Below are 16,950 nucleotides of genomic sequence, written 5' to 3'. Positions count from 1 at the left end.
GACCGAGAAAGTTTCCTCTGGTCTCCGTGCCCGTCTGATGAGTTTCCCAGATTCAAACTCTTTTTTGTTTTTTTGCAAACGGCGTCTGGACAGGAAGTATGTCGTTCTGTTATAAGAATGAGTCCCAGAAAAAAAGAAAACGCATGCGAGCACATTGCGTTCATGCGCATTTGTGATTTGGAGAACGGAACACATGACGCAGGTGAAGGCGGCCGTTTTCCGACCGGGCCGAGCGGCAAACCGAAGCCCCGCCGACTGCCGACCAAGTCGGCCGCGCGCGCCTTCCTCAACATGTACGACGGGACGCTGCCTTCCGACGTCCCCGTTTTACCGGGCCGGGCAAACTCCAACGCCAAACCGCGGGCGTCATCTTCAACTCGGGCTCGCCTCGCATCCGCCAAATTCATCGTCAAGTAAGGGGTGCCAAAACGAAGCGCTCGGAACGTTTCCAACCCGAGTCATTGCGGCGGCAACATAGCGCTGCATTGCAATAAACGGAATCATCTTGGGCCAGTTGGAAACGAGCGACCTTGAAAAGCCCAATCTGCGGGTCCTCTCAAGTTCACATTTCATGTAAGCGATTGGGAGTCGAATGCGTACTTAATTTTGATGTGACTCAACACAACGCGGCGTCATCATTCAGGAGGAGCAGTTGGCAAGATTGGAATCTTCCCCCGTGGTGCAATGTTGCATCGTGGCCACCAGGTGGCAGGCGCAGAATTTGTGGAAACTGCCACTGGGTGCCAAAAATTCGTTTGGCCGGCGAGCCGGCCCACTTGGCGGCCAGACACTCGAGACTGGTCGCCGGCCCACATAAATTCGGGCCACATAAATTCCGAAGCATTCCGAGTTGCATTTACTCTGATTTGCGAGCTCCATTACATTCACGCCATTGGACAATTTACAGTCAGCAGTCAAACGACAGTGAGTTTGGCGGTGAGGGCTCACCCTGGATGGGTCGCATCCATACCCGGGGGGACAGTTTAGCGTCTCCAATGAACCTCCCCTACCTGCGCCCGTTTGGACTATGTGAAAAGTGTCAGTGAGTGATTGACTCACCATTGCGGGCCACGTTATGAACAAGCGTGCGCCTTTGGTGAATATGGGAGAACGGCCACACCCCGACTGGAAACTCGTCAGGCGGACGGGGCGACGGTGACGCCGTGCTGCTCGCGGCTTCGGAATGGAGCTGCGAGCGCTCGCTGCCATGTTGCCTCAATCAGTATCTCTTCTCTCCTCGTCGTAGTTCCGATTCAGCGCCGGAGGAGGGGACGCCGGGCAGAAGGGGCCTGCCATGTCGGCTCAGGAAGCCCAGATGCAGGCCATCATGCAGCAGGCTCGGGTGAGCTAGCGCACACACACACACACACACACCATCACGTCTTCAAGCGCATGCGCGCGCGCTGCTCTTGGAATGATGCTTTTGTTTCTCCCGTGTGCAGCTGGCCATGCGCGGTTCCACCGGCCCCATGGGTTTGACCGGAAGGCCCGGCCCGCTGGTGCGTAGCAGAAAGGAAATGGCCCGAGGTCGACGTGACAGATGAGCTGAGGTTGATGCGGCCTATCTGCCTTGTCGTTTCAGGGTCCTCCCGGTATCGCGGGACTGAAGGGAGAGTCCGGGGAGGCCGGTCCTCAGGTGAACACTTGATTCCTTTTATTATGATGACATTTTGACCATGTGCACACCGTGTAGATGTATACAAATAATATTTTTTGTTTTATCGCTTTTATTTATTAAAAAAAATATTCCTCGCAGGGTCCGCGGGGACCGATGGGATCGACCGGACCTTCCGGAAAGCCCGGCAGAAGGGTACGCGCGACGCCGAGTCCGGCCCAAACATCCCGCACGCGCTCCAAAATCCTCCTGATGACAAAAACCTTCTCCTTGGCAGGGTCGCGCCGGAGCCGACGGGGCCAGGGGAATGCCGGGCCAATCCGGACCTAAGGTGAGCGGACCCCGTCGGGACTCGGCTTGTCATGCGACATTCCCAAAACCTGGCAGGGCTGCAAGGTGGATTCTTTGCCGTGTTTTCTATTTGCCCAGGGAGATCGCGGCTTTGACGGTCTGGCCGGACTTCCTGGCGAAAAAGGACACAGGGTGAGTATCTGATCGCTTTGGACCCCCATTCCCGTTTTCATGACACCAACGTGATTGGTTCCAGGGTGAAGCGGGACCCCAAGGGCCGCCCGGTGCACCCGGCGAGGATGGAGAGAGGGTAAAACCTGCGCTCACCTTAAAAAAACGAAACCCCCAAAAAAACTTCGAGCTGCCATGTGACCTCGATGGCTTTCTCGCCTCCAGGGAGAGGACGGAGAGATCGGACCAAGGGGACTTCCCGGGGAACCCGTGAGTCTTCTCATTTCTCCCCAAAACATCTTCGGAGTGGAATTTTAGCCTCGGCAACCTTTGGCCGTTGATGGCGTTGTCGTAAGGGAAGCCCTCTGCTGCCATCTGCTGGAGACAAAAAACCATGACGACGCTCGTCTCGTTTGAAACCTTGCCATCCGAGCACTCGTCGTCGCGATGTCGCCGTCTCTAATTTTCAGAGCGTTGAATGCGCGACGGCATTTCTGATCTGGCTCTTGTCCTCTGCCGCCAGGGACCTCGTGGCTTGCTTGGACCCAAAGGACCCCAGGGCCCTCCCGGACCGCCCGTGAGTCTTCCCCCTCGGCACCGCTCGCCCCTTCCCAGTTGAAGCTACTTGCTACAACATTCACAGAGCGTGACGCTTGATGCCGTAATACAACTCTTCTCTCTTGTGGCGTCCCGCAGGGTGTCACCGGAGCGGACGGCCACCCTGGACCCAAAGGCAACATCGTAAGTGGCCAATCTCCTGGAGGAAAGGGTGGGTGGGTGGGGGGGTTCTCCTTTTCACCTGCACAACTTTTGAAGGATTGGTAGTCGTCTTCCCGTTAGCGAGAGTCGTTTTATTTGGGAGTCAGCAAAGTCTTCCTTGGAAATGACAGCTTGCTTTCCCCCCCCTACCCAAAGGGACCTCAAGGAGAACCGGGACCTCCGGGTCAGCAAGGCAACCCCGGTGCACAGGTGAGCAGACACTCACAAAATCGTTGACGGTCTTTCGGAGAAAAGCCGACATTTGTTTTTTTGTTCTCTTTTTTCACTCGCTCCTCGCAGGGACTAGCCGGGCCTCAAGGTGCCATCGGACCTCCCGGAGAGAAGGTGACGCGTCTCCGTTTGTTGCCACCTGCGCGATCCGACCTCTTGGCATGCTAATGCTAAGTCACGAGCACACGGTGCTCCCAGCCACTTTTTCACGAGGAGTCGACAACGAAAAGGATGGATTTCCTGCTCGGCGGCGTGCAAACGCTCTCTTTTCTTTGTTCTCGTCCTCGCAGGGTCCCACCGGTAAGCCCGGCCTGCCAGGAATGCCAGGAGCAGACGGACCACCCGTGAGTCCCCGTCCAAATAGCTCTTAAGTGTCCAACCCCCCCACCCTGACACTTTGATTTGTTTGCCGCTGCCCGCACCTCCTCTCGCATCCGTTTCCTTCCCACAACAGCTGAATTTCGGGCCAATCTCCACTGAAATAGGCAACGTGTGTGTGTGTGTGTGTGTGTGTGTAAAGCCCCGTTGCGAGCGCATAAAGGAGCGCTTTCGTGTCAAAGTCTTCACCGGGGAATGAATGAACTTTTCCCTTTGTGTTGTCCTCCACCACGTTTACTGCTCCTCGATTTTGACTGCAAGCTAAGAAGTGGTCATCTTGGCTTCTCATCAGCAGTCTTTCTGATGCGGATGACGTATTTGACGCTTCTGATTTTTAGGGTCACCCTGGAAAAGAGGGACCTCACGGAGAGAAGGGTCACCTGGTAAGTCATCGCGGCGACACCATTGTGTGCGTGCTCCAAGTAGGAACCTTTCCTGTCGTCTCCAGGGACCCGCCGGCCCTCAAGGACCCATCGGTTATCCGGGCCCGCGAGGCGTGAAGGTGCGTTGCCGATCCGCAGCAGGTTGACGGTTTGCGTGTCCGCCTTTGAGCTCGGCGGCTTACCTGTGTACCCATGTCGTGTCTCAGGGCGCAGACGGCGTCCGCGGCCTGAAGGGGACCAAAGGAGAGAAGGTAGGGCGCGGCGACGTCGGGGTTGGGGGGGGGCCCTCGGATTGCCAGTGACATTGAGCCTCGCTCTGGTTGCCAGGGCGAAGACGGCTTCCCGGGCTTCAAGGGAGATATGGGCATCAAGGGCGACAGGGTGAGTGTTGAGCTTCTTTGCTCCTTCCCGGGCCAAAGTAGCGCTGGCGCCGCAGTTGCAACGTGGAAGCGGGGCTCGCTTCGGTAGTCGCACGGCGTCCCCGCAGTCCGAGCACTCAACAAGCGCCGGCGGGCGGCGCTCGAAAGCTCGCAATCCGGCGCGTTTGGCTTTTGAATTTTGGACAGTGTTTTCCCGTTAGCGTCGATGCTAACGCTTGCCCCGCCGCTATCCACTCAGGGCGAGCTGGGACCGGCGGGACCCAGGGGAGAAGACGGTCCCGAGGGGCCCAAGGGTCGCGGGGGTCTCACCGGAGACGCCGGCCCTCTCGGCCCATCTGGCGAGAAGGCAAGAAGCGGTCGCCGCCGCGCAGCTCACTCGTGAGGCCGCCGCCATCGCCATCGTCGCTTACGTGTGTACGCTCTCGTCTCGCAGGGGAAACTCGGAGTGCCCGGCTTGCCCGGATACCCGGGAAGACAAGGACCCAAGGTAACATTTGGGGACGCTCGGCCCAAAGTCCACTTTGAAGGCCAGCCTGCTACCTTTGGCTACGACTTGCATGAATGATTTCAAACGACAACCAAAAAAACGATGGTGCCTTTCCTGAGAGCGATTTTCCTCCCATTCCTGATTGGTTGAATTTGCCTTTGGTAATTATTTGTGCATCTAAAATCGCTGTGGAGGAAGAAGAAAAAAAGTTTCCTGTTTTTTTTTGGGGGGGGTGAGGATAAATGCACTACTGTTGTTTTTCCTCCCAGGGATCTCAAGGTTTCCAAGGCTTCCCTGGCGCAAACGGAGAGAAAGGAACTCGGGTATGTATCCACGACGCTTCTGGCATAATGTCAAACTCGAGCGTAGCATGAGCGCACAGTGTAGCCAAGTGGCTTTAGCGTAGCAAGCGTGACAAAACATACAACGAGACAGAGATGATTCCCTCACTCCCCTTTTTTTTCCTTAAATGTCCGCAGGGAACGGCGGGAAAGCCGGGACCGCGGGGCCAGCGAGGACCAACGGTGAGCGTCTCAGTCGGCAGAGTCGTGACACGAACAGATGGCCGTCACGGCTGCGCCCATCACGAAAACCAAATCCCGGCGGGGACCCGAGGCTCTCGCCGCCATATGTAACCCTCGCTCGTTTTCCGCAGGGCCCTCGAGGTGAGAGAGGCCCGAGAGGACCCACGGGGAAAGCTGGACCAAAAGTGCGCCAAACCTTGACTTTCAATGTCAACTCCATGCGCTCTTTGACAATACTCATTGGAATCGCATTTGTGCTTTCCTTTTTCCCCCGCAGGGCAACTCGGGGACTGACGGACCCCCGGGACCCCTCGGCGAGAGGGTAGGTGACTTCCGGAGATCTTCAAGAAATTCTTCCCGTCGCTTCGTTCCTAAGTGTCCTTGTTTGTGTTTCAGGGTCTGCCCGGACCTCAGGGGCCAACGGGATTCCCCGGACCAAAGGGCCCACCTGTAAGTATCCCCCCCCCCCCCCCCCCCCAGTCATTTTTTTTCTCAAGTTACAGCAGTATCGATGGGATAGACTTTTTCAAATGTTCTACATAATGCGCCACCATTAAAATTAAACTTGGACACAATGATTCACCCCATTCGCTCTTTCAACTTGTCAGGCTAAAACTGGATTTTCAGATGGAGTCCAATTCCTTCCAAAGTCAGAATGCGTATCATGGCCCTTCACCACCAAGAGAATTTTGTATTTTTTGATGTTGAAAAGAAAAAAAAAGAAAAAAGAAAGAAATGCGTCCATTTACTGCGGTGTAACCAGTGGCTTTGTGTGGTTCCTCAGGGGCCCGCCGGGAAAGACGGACTTCCCGGACATCCTGGACAGAGAGGAGAGACTGTGAGTGGTCGCCTAAAAAAAAAAGAAAAAAAAAGCAATCATCTGTCACGTCATCAGACAAGTCGCATGTCAACTGGTTTTCTTCATCGCGCAGGGATTCCAAGGAAAGACCGGCCCTCCCGGTCCCCCGGGCGTGGTCGGACCTCAGGTGAGTTTGTGGGAATTTGAGGCTGGGGGGGGAAGAAACAAAACGTTCCCAAATGATGAAAGAGAAATGAAAAAAAAAAAAAAACCCGACAGACATATTGGAGTCATATTTTGACGCTACGAGTTGTCGGGGAAACTAAACAAAGGAGACAACTATTCCGTGTGACTTTGCAGGGACCAACCGGCGAGACGGGACCGATGGGAGATCGTGGCCACCCGGGACCCCCGGGCCCACCCGGTGAGCAGGGTCTTCCCGGAGCTGCCGGGAAGGAAGGCGCTAAGGTGAGCTCCAAATAATGGTGGCTCGACGAGAGTCGCGCTGGAGGTTGAACCGGCCAATGGCTTCTTCGCTGACATGTTAGACATGTTTTTGGGCGACACTCAAAGGTGCTAAATGCCCAAGTCGTTAACCCCCCAAAAATGGCTGAATTAAATCCCAAGGTCAAGCACCTTGGGATTTAATTCATTTGTTTTTCCCTCTGAGACTAACGATGTAAAAGAAAAAAAAAAGTAAATGTCATTTTAATCATGAAATAATAATTCTCACCTTTTAGTGTGATGAAGTTAATTAACTTAATTGGAATCGAGCAAGCGATTATTGAATTCAACCTCGGAATATTTTTGACAACAACTTGAACAGAGCACGACAGTGTACGGTGTCGATAGCGATAACCATCATCTGATCCGCTTCTCTTCACGAGGGTGGCGGGCGGGCGGCACGGGCAGGGTACGGTACACCCTGAACCGAGCCCCCCCCCCACCCCCCCCCCCCATTCTGCACTGGGACTTTGAGGCTTCTCTTGAGGTCATTGTGTCATTCCCCCACTCCCCCCCGCAGGGTGACCCAGGACCCTCCGGCCCCGCCGGTAAGGACGGCCCACCTGGCCCGCGAGGCTTCCCCGGAGAGCGCGGACTGCCCGGCCCCGTGGTCAGTATCCTCTTCTTTCTGCGAGTTCGTTACATAACGCTCGTGGGCTATCAGAAGCTCGGCGAGACCTCGCGTGGGCTCCAGAAGGCCGACAATACCATCCCGCTCCGTTTGTTCGGAACGCCGCGCGCAAAGTCCCACCGCTTACGTAAATCCGCTCGTGCTTTGATGCGCAGCCGGAAATCGCCATTTTCCGTACCGTGTCGTGAAACCTGCGCTTGCCTTTGCAGGGGGCTCACGGTCTGAAAGGCAACGAGGGTCCTCACGGCCCACCCGGCCCGGCTGTAAGTACCTCGGCATCCGGCACCCGTCCTTTAACAAAACCTGGTGGTTATATGGAGCTCGGTCCTTTGTGCGACAGGGATCTCCCGGCGAACGCGGTCCCGCGGGCTCCGCCGGTCCCACCGGTCTGCCCGGACGCCCCGGACCCCAAGGACCCCCGGGACCTGCAGGAGAGAAAGGTGGCCCGGTAAGGAAGTCTGGAATGACAATTTCCTGGCAATGGAAAAGTGTCGGTGTGTGGGGGTGTGGGTGGGTGGATCGACCTTTACGCGGAGGATGGAAAATTCATACCATCGTTCTGAATCCTGACGCCGTGCCTGAAATTGTCCTCAGGGAGAGAAAGGACCTCAAGGCCCAGCCGGAAGAGATGGGATTCAGGGACCGGTGGGTCTACCGGGACCCGGGGGACCCCCTGGACCACCCGGAGAGGACGGGGACAAGGTGAGCTCTTTTACATGCGCATTTCGCTCGCAAAAGTTTCTGAGCCGAGTTGACCTTTGTCCTACCGGACGGCTCGTTTTCTCAGGGAGAACTCGGCGAACCCGGCCAGAAAGGAAGCAAAGGCGACAAAGGCGAACACGTGAGTTCAGCCGATCTCTACCCTGATGTTTCCTCGTCCGTTATCGTCCACTAACGCGCCCCTTCGAATCAACAGGGTCCACCCGGCCCCACCGGACCACAAGGACCCGTCGGAGCTCCCGGTCCCGCTGTGAGCGACTTACTTTTGGCGCAGCGGTCTGCGTTCAATTGGAAGTTGACCCGTTGATCTGCTTCGGGCGTGCAGGGAGCAGATGGTGAGACCGGTCCCCGAGGTCAGCAGGGGCTTTTTGGCCAGAAGGGAGACGAAGGATCCAGAGGCTTCCCCGGACCCCCGGGCCCAGTCGGCTTGCAGGTATGGAAACATTTGTGGAGGAAATTAACCCCCCCCCCCCCGGCTACATTTAGTGCGAGTGATTGATGCGCCTTCCTGTCACTTTCCGCAGGGCTTGCCCGGCCCACCTGGCGAAAAAGGGGAAACGGGCGATGTCGGTCAGATGGTGAGACACCAACGTGCTCGATTGCAAAGCCACCCCGACGCTAACAAAACCCCGCGCGCTTCATGCTAACGTGACAATTGAAAAGTTTGCCAAATGCCAATTTGGAGCTTTTTCTTTTTTTTTTAGGGTCCACCCGGTCCACCTGGGCCAAGAGGCCCCTCCGGACCCCCCGGCGCCGATGGCCCTCAGGGACCTCCTGGCGGTATCGGCAACCCTGGTGCCGTCGGCGAGAAAGTAAGCCTTGTCTTGTTGGCCTCCTTCGGCGACTTTGCACGTTTTGTACATCTCCGAGAGTCGTTTCCTCTCCCGGGCGTCGGACAAGCTGGCGCCTTGTGGCGACTGGGCGGCCTGCGATTGCGCTCCGTTTGCACAGATGGATTGCGGCGAATGACGACTTCACGTCTGCGTTCTTCTTCCTTTCCCCAGACGGGGGTGAGAATTGGCAAGGAGCGAGCGCCGCGTGGCTCCGGTTTACTCGATTTAAGAGGGGGGGCTTAGTTGCGTGCGAATAGTTTGCACGGCCCCTCTGTCGGTACGACAAACAACTCGCATCTGTCGGCCGCCGAACGCGCTCGTTCACCTCGGCGGACGGCAAAAAAGGCGTACGGACGACGGCGTCAGCCGGCGACGCTTCCGCTCCGGAAAGCGGCCAAAGAAACGCACGTTTGAAACGATGATGGCGCAGACGAGAAGGTAGCCAGAAAGAAGCTGGAAAGATGCTTCTCCCGGGCCCCGCGACGGCTCCATCTTTTCTGTGGCGGACCGCCGAGACGGCGCTCTGGCATCTCTCTCGGGGCTAATGACGCTCCCCCTCCAAATGGCACTTGACCAGGCGGAACATCAGCATAATTACGGCGCCGAGTGGCCGTCCGTCACGCTGCCACTTGGGCTGTCGTCGGCTGATGAGAAGCGGTCGGGCCCGTGGGGGACGGCAAGCCGCAAGATGGAGGAGTCTTTGCTCATAAAAATGGAGATGCGGTCAATAGTGGGCGCTATTGCCACACTTGGCCTGATTCAATCTGTCCAGGAAACGCTTTGCTTTTTTTTTCCCTTCCTTTTTTGTTCGCCTTCCTAAAAATGTCTCTCGTCATCCGCCCGTCCTCTCGCTCTCTCTCCAGGGAGACGCCGGCGAGACCGGAGAGCCCGGTCTTCAGGGAGATGGCGGCCCACCGGTGAGTAACCCCGTCACCGACGTCCACGGAAGGTTTCGGTCAGGGCGGATGAAGACCGGCGGACCTTTCGGCTACTTTCGGGCCCGTCGCTGCACCCAACGTTCATTTGCGCTTGCGTGACTTCAGGGACCCAGAGGAGAGCGAGGGGAGAAGGGAGAGGCCGGACCGGCGGGCACCGCCGGACCTGCAGGACCCAAGGGTCCCCCTGGAGATGACGGTCCCAAAGGAAGCCCCGTAAGTTGCCGTCCGGACTCGTCTCATCACGGTTTGCGTCGAGAGGTGCTCTAAGGCGACGGCGTTGACTTTACAGGGTCCCAGCGGCTTCCCCGGGGATCCAGGTCCGCCCGGAGAGCCCGGTCCAGCCGTACGTACGACGTCTAAACCGCGACCGAGCAAATTCTGTACTTATTGTTGGCCGCCCAAGTCAAAGGCCGGACTGTGGTTGTGTCGCGCAGGGATTAGACGGCCCGCCCGGTGACAAGGGAGATGACGGCGAGGCCGGTCAAGCTGTGAGTGTGCCGCCATTGCTCGGAAATCCCGCCTGGATTGTGATGCCTTTTTGCCCCTTTCATTTGATGACCTTTCCAACCAGGGTTCGCCCGGTCCCACCGGAGAGTCGGGTCCCTCTGGACCACCGGGAAAGCGAGTGAGTGCGCTGCTCCCGTGGCCTTTTTTCCGCCCGCTGGCCCTCAAAGACAATAATTATGCCACGCTGTCCCCAAACAGGGGCCGCCCGGAGTTACGGGACCCGAGGGAAGGCAAGGGGAGAAGGGAACCAAGGTAAAAGAGAAAATGGCAAATTCAAAAGCAGCAAAATTCCAGTGGGCCCAAGCCCCCAAGCCCAAATCATTTCTGCGTGTCCGTGCCAAAAGGGAGAGCCCGGCCTGGAAGGTCCTCAAGGAAAGACCGGACCTGTAGGACCTCAAGGATCGCCTGGCAAACCCGGTTCTGAAGGCCTGAGGGGAATCCCTGGCCCCGTTGTAAGTTTTCATATTGCAACCCCCCCCCCCCCCCCCCCCCGCCCTTCCATGTTCTTGTGAGCTCAACATCGCCGCTTTGTTATTTGCGGCCAGGGAGAACAAGGTCTACCTGGTGCTCCCGGTCCAGATGGACCACCCGGGCCAATGGTTGGTTGAACTTTGACGCCAGCGTCTTGTTGTAATTTTTGTGAGCCGGATACTAATTGGCACCGCGATCTCCTCCAAACCCGCAGGGTCCTCCGGGCTTACCTGGTTTGAAAGGAGACTCCGGTATCAAAGGAGAGAAGGTGAGGCCGCAAACGGCAACGGCCAAGCCCATTGATCGGCCATCGGTCGGCTGGCAGTCCGAGGGGGCGTGTTCTTGAGCAGCCGTGCGCTCTCTCCGTAGGGCCACCCGGGTCTCATCGGTCTTATCGGACCTCCGGGCGAGCAGGGAGAAAAGGGCGACAGAGGTCTTCCCGGTCCGGCGGGAACTGCCGGTCCCAAAGGAGACAACGTGAGTGAAGCCGAGGTCGTCGAGGAGGTCGGGTCGGCTGGGAGCTGTCATCCCTCCGGCCTGTCCTACGTGCGCCTCGGGGTCTGGATCGTTGGAGAAAGGGGGGGGCATCTGAAAGGCCTCATCCCGATCCCCCCCCCCCCCCCCCCCCCCCCGTCCCCTTGCAATTGAGTTCATCGGTGAGCTTTGGCAGTCACACTACGTTCTCCTTTCTTCTTGCAGGGTATCGCCGGTCCTTCCGGTCCCCTGGGTCCGCTGGGCCCGCCCGGATTACCCGTAAGGCTCCGCCATCGCTACGTTAGCGAGTCCCGTTTGACGAAATCCCGGTGACATTTTCAACTTTGTGTCGTCAGGGTCCTCCCGGTCCGAAAGGTGCCAAAGGCTCATCCGTAAGTTGTCCGACCGACGCGAGTGGACGGGAGTATCTTTAAAAAGGCGCCGCGCTCCAGGGTTGCTTCCGTGGCTCCTTTTCAGGGTCAAACCGGACCCAAGGGAGAGACGGGCTCACCGGGAATCCCGGGACCTCCGGTAAGGCGCCGAGCATGACCTCAAAACCATTTTCTTGCAAACGGCAGAACTGTCCCCCCCCCAAAAAAAGGGGACAGTTTGAACTTTGGAGGAGGCGAATGAGGTCAAGATCTTTCCCACGGTTGCCGCAGGGCCCCCCCGGCGACGTCATCCACCCGCTGCCCCTCCAGGCGTCCACCAAGGGCCGCTCGCGCAGAAACATCGACGGCAGCCAGATGATGGACGACGAGGCGGCGGACGCCAACTACAAGGACTACGACGACGGCATGGAGGAGATCTTCGGCTCGCTCAACTCGCTCAAGCTGGAGATCGAGCAGATGAAGCACCCGCTGGGCACCCAGGCCAACCCGGCCCGCACCTGCAAAGACTTGCAGCTGTGCCACCCGGACTTCCCCGACGGTGGGTACCCGCCGGACGGATGCGTTCCCCATGTCGCTCACTTGGCCGCGCCACGGCTAATGTTTTTTGCGTGACTTAGCGCGACGTATTTGCGTGACGTAGCGCGGCGGTGGCAGGTGAGGCGCCGTAGCGCCGGGAAACGCGGGCAGGGGGCGCGCGATCCAAGGGGCTGGACTGAAAGCCGTGTTGCCTTCCACCTCTCGGCAGGCGAGTACTGGATCGATCCCAACCAAGGCTGCTCCCGGGACTCTTTCAAGGTTTACTGCAACTTCACAGCCGGCGGCGAGAGCTGCATCTTCCCCGACAAGAAGTCCGAGGGGGTGAGTAGCGACCACGCTAGTTTTGGGGTTGAGCGGGAATATTTAGTTTTGCTTTTCATCAAAGTCGCACGGGGGCCTTCCTGTTCAGGGTTCCTTTGCTCTCTGGCGCTTCTTTCTCGGCGTCTCGGGTCCTCCTTCTTTTTTGCTCGTTCCCATTTTGCGTCATGAGCGTCGCGCTTTCTTTGAAAAGAACCCATCATGTCGAGATTCTTTTGGTCTCCTTTGTGGAGCGCCGCTGCTCCCGCTGATGCAAGTTGTCTTCCTTTCCGAGCCCGAGCTCCTTTCTGCTCTAAGCGGCACTTGTTTTTCCGCCGTGGTCGCGCCCGCCTTCCCGCAGCGCACGCCGCGGTTCAGTTGCCGTGGCGCGGCTCGCCGCCGCTGACGCTTTCAACGGACGGCTTCATCGCGGCGGTCTTGCGTTTGGCCGCCGTTTGCTTGGCGCTGGCTCGGCTCCATTCGGCCAGGTGCGGACGGCGACCCCCCGACTCCTTTAAAGGGGGCCAAGTCGTCATCGGTGGGCAAGACTAACCATTTTTCCTTCCTGTTGATCCGTGCCCCCCCCTCCCCCCAGGCTAGACTCACCTCCTGGTTAAAGGAGAACCCCGGCTCCTGGTTCAGTGAATTCAAACGCGGTAAACTGGTAAGCCGGCCTTTCTCCAGCGCCTTTGCCTGAATGGCTCTTATATGGTTTTTACAGAGCAAAATGGCAAAATGGCCCAAAGACTCGCCGGGCACTTGGTATAGTCACTACAAGAGAGGTTCCCTGGTAAGTCACCCCCCCTGCCCTCGCCTGTGGCCCAGGCTGGGATTGGACGGGCCCCCGGGCCGTGCATGGCTACGAACTGCGGTACATTACTCCCCCCAACCCCCAAATGAAAAAAGAAAGAAGACGAGAGATTTGGCTTTTGGCTGAAATTTGGCATGAAGCAAATTTGCACAATTCGTCTGCCAAGGTTATCGTGACTTTCCTGAGATTTCAGCCGAAAGCGCAAGGCCCCTCCCTTTTTTCTCCAGGAGTAATGTGCCGAGACAGTCGCTTGTATGCAACGCACATGGCTTGACTCGCGATGGTGGTGGTGGTGCATGACTTGGCATGAGACGCACGCATCTTGGGTCCCAAAGCGGAACGGGGACGGACGGACGGACGCCGGCCTGTCCTCGGTCCCGAGCGAGTGGCCGGATATCCTGCCGCCGTCATCTCAGGAAGAAGCGCCAATTATTGCGTTGCTAAATCGAGAAGGACCCCCCCCCCTCCAAAAAAAGAGATGTAGACTTTGGCTTGAAGGTTGTGTTCACACGTTTGCTTCTCCAGTCCAGACAAGTCCGAGGTGGGAATTCATCGGGTGTTAGCTGGAAGATTTTGAGGCTTTGGCTTGGAGATTCCCAACGACTGTCCTGTGGAACATTCATAGGGCGTCCTCTTGGGCACAGTCTCGTTCCACCGCTAGTGCCGTTTGGAGGGAGACAACCCCCCCCCCCCCCCCCAAAGTAAAAGCAAAAGAAAGCCAAATGAGATGAGCCGCATTCGGCCTCTTTGTGGGATTCTTCTGCCTTTGGCCCTGGAGCGAGCCGGGCAAAAAGGAGGTCTCCGTTGGCTCCTTTGACGCTTTGGCGTGGTTTGAGCGGCCGCACAAGCGCCCCATGAACGCAACCTTCATCCCAGCAAGCGTCTTCAAAGTGGAATTCCACTTTGTTGCGCGTCCGGCCGGTCGGGACGCTCGCTCACCAGCCACCCGGCGGCTTCTTGGAAACGCAGTCTGTTCAGGCTCTTATGACGATCATCAAGAGGTAATGTATGCTGAGCGAGGGGGGGGGGGGGGGATGAAGCATGACCATGGGAACTCTTTGAGCCACAGTGTTTGTTCGTTCATGCTGAAACGCTACGTTGGAGTACGTTGAACTTGATTTTCCAACCAAAATTCATCAAATTCAATTCCCTTCAAGTTGAAAAAAAAAACCCCGTAAGTGAAGGGAAGACGCAATTCCAAATGAGAGTGAGATTTGAAGCCATCCTTTTGGCACACGCAAATCCTTCCCGAGCAAGCCCCGGCCGGCCGCGTAGCTTTTAAACTGCCGTCCGGTCGGCTTCGGTGTGAGCGCGGCTCCTGTGGCTCAGGAGATGCATGCCAAAGAATGAAACGGATGCTTTGCTCCACCCAACGGCTGCCGCTGCGCATGCGCCCACTAAGTTGCTCGGGAAAGACCCAGCTGCACTGTGGACCTTGATGGATCTCTGTCACGGTTGGTACGCGAGTCCCGAGTCCCGGGCCCGGGAAGTGTTTCCGATGCTTCACAAACGGAGTGGAAAATGTCATCGCGCAAAAGCTGCAAGCCTTCACGGCTGATGTGTGGCAAAAATTCCACATTCATAAAGCAAAATGGCCGCCGTTTTAGCACGCGTGCCGGAGACCGACGGACGCGGATCGCTCCGGCGCCCGGCACCAAAGCCGCTTCTGATGTTCCGTCATTCGTGACGGATCATCCGACGGCGTCTCTTTCAAGAGCGGTCATCCGAAGGCCACCGCGTCCCTCCGTTTGACGGACGATGCGGACCAAACTAAAAGCCGCGAGAGTCGGTCGCGCTCATTGCCACCGCGGCTGGCGAGTTTTCCGGCTTCCCCGGATGTAGGCTCCAAGCAAAGCGGTGCCGTTGCTTTTGGGTTGCAGCTCTCCTACGTGGACGCCGAGGGCAACCCCATCGGCGTGGTGCAGATGACCTTCATGCGCCTGCTGAGCGCCGCCGCCCACCAGAATCTGACGTACAGCTGCCACCAGTCGGTGGCCTGGCACGACCGGGACGGCGACAACTACGACAAGGCCATTCGCTTCCTGGGCTCCAACGACGAGGAGATGTCGTACGACAACAACCCCTACATTCGCGCCGTGCTGGATGGCTGCGCGGTAAGGAAGCCCGCGCGCCTGACGTTACTTTCTTTTTCATCGCAACGATTTGCTGGCGCTTCAACTCGGCTTTTTGTCTCCCGCAGCTGAAAAAGGGCTACGACAGGACGGTGCTGGAGATCAACACTCCCAAGGTGGAGCAGGTGCCGTTTGTGGACATCATGTTCAACGACTTTGGCGGGCCCGCGCAGAAGTTTGGCTTCGAAGTGGGCCCCGTCTGCTTCGCCGGCTAAAGAGTGAGCAAAATTGGACGAAAAACAAACAAACGACACTCCTTTTGGTTGCCAGGACAATTGCTTTTGTAAAAATGTTGACTTTTTGTTTGGGGTTTTTTGATTTTTTTTTTTCACACAAAGCAAAATTCTGCAGGATGAGAGGAAATAAGCTTGAAACCTCAGCGTGCCTTCTTCTCCATCACATGCGAGTTTTGAAACTGGATGATCACACGGGCGCCATCTGCCGCCGCGGACTCCGTTTTGGCTCCTCCTTCCTGTCGCGCTCAATCTTCGCTTTATTGTTGGGAGCTTTCTTTGTGCATAATTGTCCCTCCCCCTTACACCCCCCCCTTTTAATATATATATAAATATATAAATAATTTTTATGTTTGTAAGTACATTCTGTATATTGATGCTGGTGTTTGTTTTGTTGCTCTGCTGGCTTCTAAACGCGCATGTGACGCAATCGACTGGGCGGACGCGGCGATGACATCATCATCATCGACGACGAGGAAATTGCGAAACAAAGACGGCAAATGAGGGAGGAAAAAAATTTGGGCTTCTCCTTTGTATGAATGTAAATAAAAGGAAAGAACAATAGAAGTTCAAATGATTTGCAACAAACAAACTTCACAGAAATAAACATGGGATGACATCACCTGAAAATCGGAAGAACATGGGTGCTATTTTTCTCTTCTGTGGTGCTACACTTTTTTCCCCCTCCTGGATCTTTTTGCTGCATCCTACGCATTGTGTTCCCCTCCTCTCAACACAGCCGTCTTCTTGAATTTCGGGAAGAATCCAAAGAGCGTTTTTGTTGTTCATGTTCTTGATGAAAAACTATGCCCCAAAAAAAAAAAGCTTTACGGTCAACATTTCGAATGGGAAAGGTGCTTTTTCTTCTTCTGAAAAAGGTTTTTATTTGAATAACTGTTCAACCTCTGCACTCCTTGACGCTTATGACCACTAATATCTTTCAACAGAATTTTCTTTTCCCCCGTTGTTTCATCATGTTTGAAAAATAAAGTATTAACAAATATGTGACTTGAACAATTTCTCCCTCTGCTTTAGAGTTGAAAACCGGATGCGTTTCCCGCTTATCAGAAGCTGCCATTGTTCTCATTTATTTTGAACAGTTTTTGGGGGGGCGGTGGGGTCTGTTTGTTTGTCAAACCTGTGCATGGACAAAAAAAAAATGTTTTTTTTCTCAATTTTTTCCCCCAAATGTCAATAAATCAAAGTTGACTGTGGCCATCCACTGCTTTGTATGTCTTTTGAAGCATTAAAACCCATCTGTATGCATGAAACGGTTAAGTTTGCTCTCTTGTTGTCATCGCCGTTACATATATGGATTCTGTTCTAGAATTTTTTTCGGGCCAAAAACGCCTGACTATCGTAAGGCAGTTTTTGGCCCCCTCAAAAAAACGACCATGCATAGTAAGGCGTTTTTAGCTGAAAAAAACGACCATGGATAGTAAGGCGTTTTTA

The 16,950-nt window shown here is 56.1% G+C and overlaps 1 protein-coding gene across 1 annotated transcript in view; it reads left to right on the top strand.

Annotated features, from left to right (window-relative positions):
- The window catches only part of col5a1 (procollagen, type V, alpha 1), a 37,541-nt gene extending 20,772 nt beyond the window's left edge, over positions 1 to 16,769 (top strand). The window contains exons 14-67 of the mRNA XM_052051909.1: positions 1,247 to 1,342; positions 1,443 to 1,499; positions 1,583 to 1,636; positions 1,757 to 1,810; positions 1,893 to 1,946; positions 2,045 to 2,098; positions 2,163 to 2,216; positions 2,303 to 2,347; positions 2,601 to 2,654; positions 2,774 to 2,818; positions 2,993 to 3,046; positions 3,137 to 3,181; positions 3,358 to 3,411; positions 3,784 to 3,828; positions 3,894 to 3,947; positions 4,035 to 4,079; positions 4,156 to 4,209; positions 4,447 to 4,554; positions 4,642 to 4,695; positions 4,965 to 5,018; positions 5,175 to 5,219; positions 5,351 to 5,404; positions 5,497 to 5,541; positions 5,616 to 5,669; positions 6,004 to 6,057; positions 6,152 to 6,205; positions 6,379 to 6,486; positions 7,043 to 7,132; positions 7,363 to 7,416; positions 7,494 to 7,601; positions 7,748 to 7,855; positions 7,941 to 7,994; positions 8,070 to 8,123; positions 8,199 to 8,306; positions 8,398 to 8,451; positions 8,578 to 8,685; positions 9,570 to 9,623; positions 9,750 to 9,857; positions 9,934 to 9,987; positions 10,079 to 10,132; positions 10,216 to 10,269; positions 10,350 to 10,403; positions 10,496 to 10,603; positions 10,697 to 10,750; positions 10,837 to 10,890; positions 10,992 to 11,099; positions 11,322 to 11,375; positions 11,453 to 11,488; positions 11,574 to 11,627; positions 11,759 to 12,026; positions 12,234 to 12,346; positions 12,918 to 12,986; positions 15,014 to 15,247; positions 15,334 to 16,769. Coding sequence (XP_051907869.1) covers positions 1,247 to 1,342; positions 1,443 to 1,499; positions 1,583 to 1,636; positions 1,757 to 1,810; positions 1,893 to 1,946; positions 2,045 to 2,098; positions 2,163 to 2,216; positions 2,303 to 2,347; positions 2,601 to 2,654; positions 2,774 to 2,818; positions 2,993 to 3,046; positions 3,137 to 3,181; positions 3,358 to 3,411; positions 3,784 to 3,828; positions 3,894 to 3,947; positions 4,035 to 4,079; positions 4,156 to 4,209; positions 4,447 to 4,554; positions 4,642 to 4,695; positions 4,965 to 5,018; positions 5,175 to 5,219; positions 5,351 to 5,404; positions 5,497 to 5,541; positions 5,616 to 5,669; positions 6,004 to 6,057; positions 6,152 to 6,205; positions 6,379 to 6,486; positions 7,043 to 7,132; positions 7,363 to 7,416; positions 7,494 to 7,601; positions 7,748 to 7,855; positions 7,941 to 7,994; positions 8,070 to 8,123; positions 8,199 to 8,306; positions 8,398 to 8,451; positions 8,578 to 8,685; positions 9,570 to 9,623; positions 9,750 to 9,857; positions 9,934 to 9,987; positions 10,079 to 10,132; positions 10,216 to 10,269; positions 10,350 to 10,403; positions 10,496 to 10,603; positions 10,697 to 10,750; positions 10,837 to 10,890; positions 10,992 to 11,099; positions 11,322 to 11,375; positions 11,453 to 11,488; positions 11,574 to 11,627; positions 11,759 to 12,026; positions 12,234 to 12,346; positions 12,918 to 12,986; positions 15,014 to 15,247; positions 15,334 to 15,480 — 3,963 coding nt within the window. The 3' untranslated portion in view covers positions 15,481 to 16,769. The remainder of the gene's footprint in view (positions 1 to 1,246; positions 1,343 to 1,442; positions 1,500 to 1,582; positions 1,637 to 1,756; positions 1,811 to 1,892; positions 1,947 to 2,044; positions 2,099 to 2,162; positions 2,217 to 2,302; positions 2,348 to 2,600; positions 2,655 to 2,773; positions 2,819 to 2,992; positions 3,047 to 3,136; positions 3,182 to 3,357; positions 3,412 to 3,783; positions 3,829 to 3,893; positions 3,948 to 4,034; positions 4,080 to 4,155; positions 4,210 to 4,446; positions 4,555 to 4,641; positions 4,696 to 4,964; positions 5,019 to 5,174; positions 5,220 to 5,350; positions 5,405 to 5,496; positions 5,542 to 5,615; positions 5,670 to 6,003; positions 6,058 to 6,151; positions 6,206 to 6,378; positions 6,487 to 7,042; positions 7,133 to 7,362; positions 7,417 to 7,493; positions 7,602 to 7,747; positions 7,856 to 7,940; positions 7,995 to 8,069; positions 8,124 to 8,198; positions 8,307 to 8,397; positions 8,452 to 8,577; positions 8,686 to 9,569; positions 9,624 to 9,749; positions 9,858 to 9,933; positions 9,988 to 10,078; positions 10,133 to 10,215; positions 10,270 to 10,349; positions 10,404 to 10,495; positions 10,604 to 10,696; positions 10,751 to 10,836; positions 10,891 to 10,991; positions 11,100 to 11,321; positions 11,376 to 11,452; positions 11,489 to 11,573; positions 11,628 to 11,758; positions 12,027 to 12,233; positions 12,347 to 12,917; positions 12,987 to 15,013; positions 15,248 to 15,333) is intronic.
- Positions 16,770 to 16,950: the final 181 nt, after the last annotated feature.

This window comes from Hippocampus zosterae, chromosome 18 (assembly GCF_025434085.1).
Source record: "Hippocampus zosterae strain Florida chromosome 18, ASM2543408v3, whole genome shotgun sequence".
Classification (NCBI taxonomy): Eukaryota; Metazoa; Chordata; class Actinopteri; order Syngnathiformes; family Syngnathidae; genus Hippocampus; species Hippocampus zosterae.
This window is presented reverse-complemented; position numbering and strand designations above follow the sequence as displayed.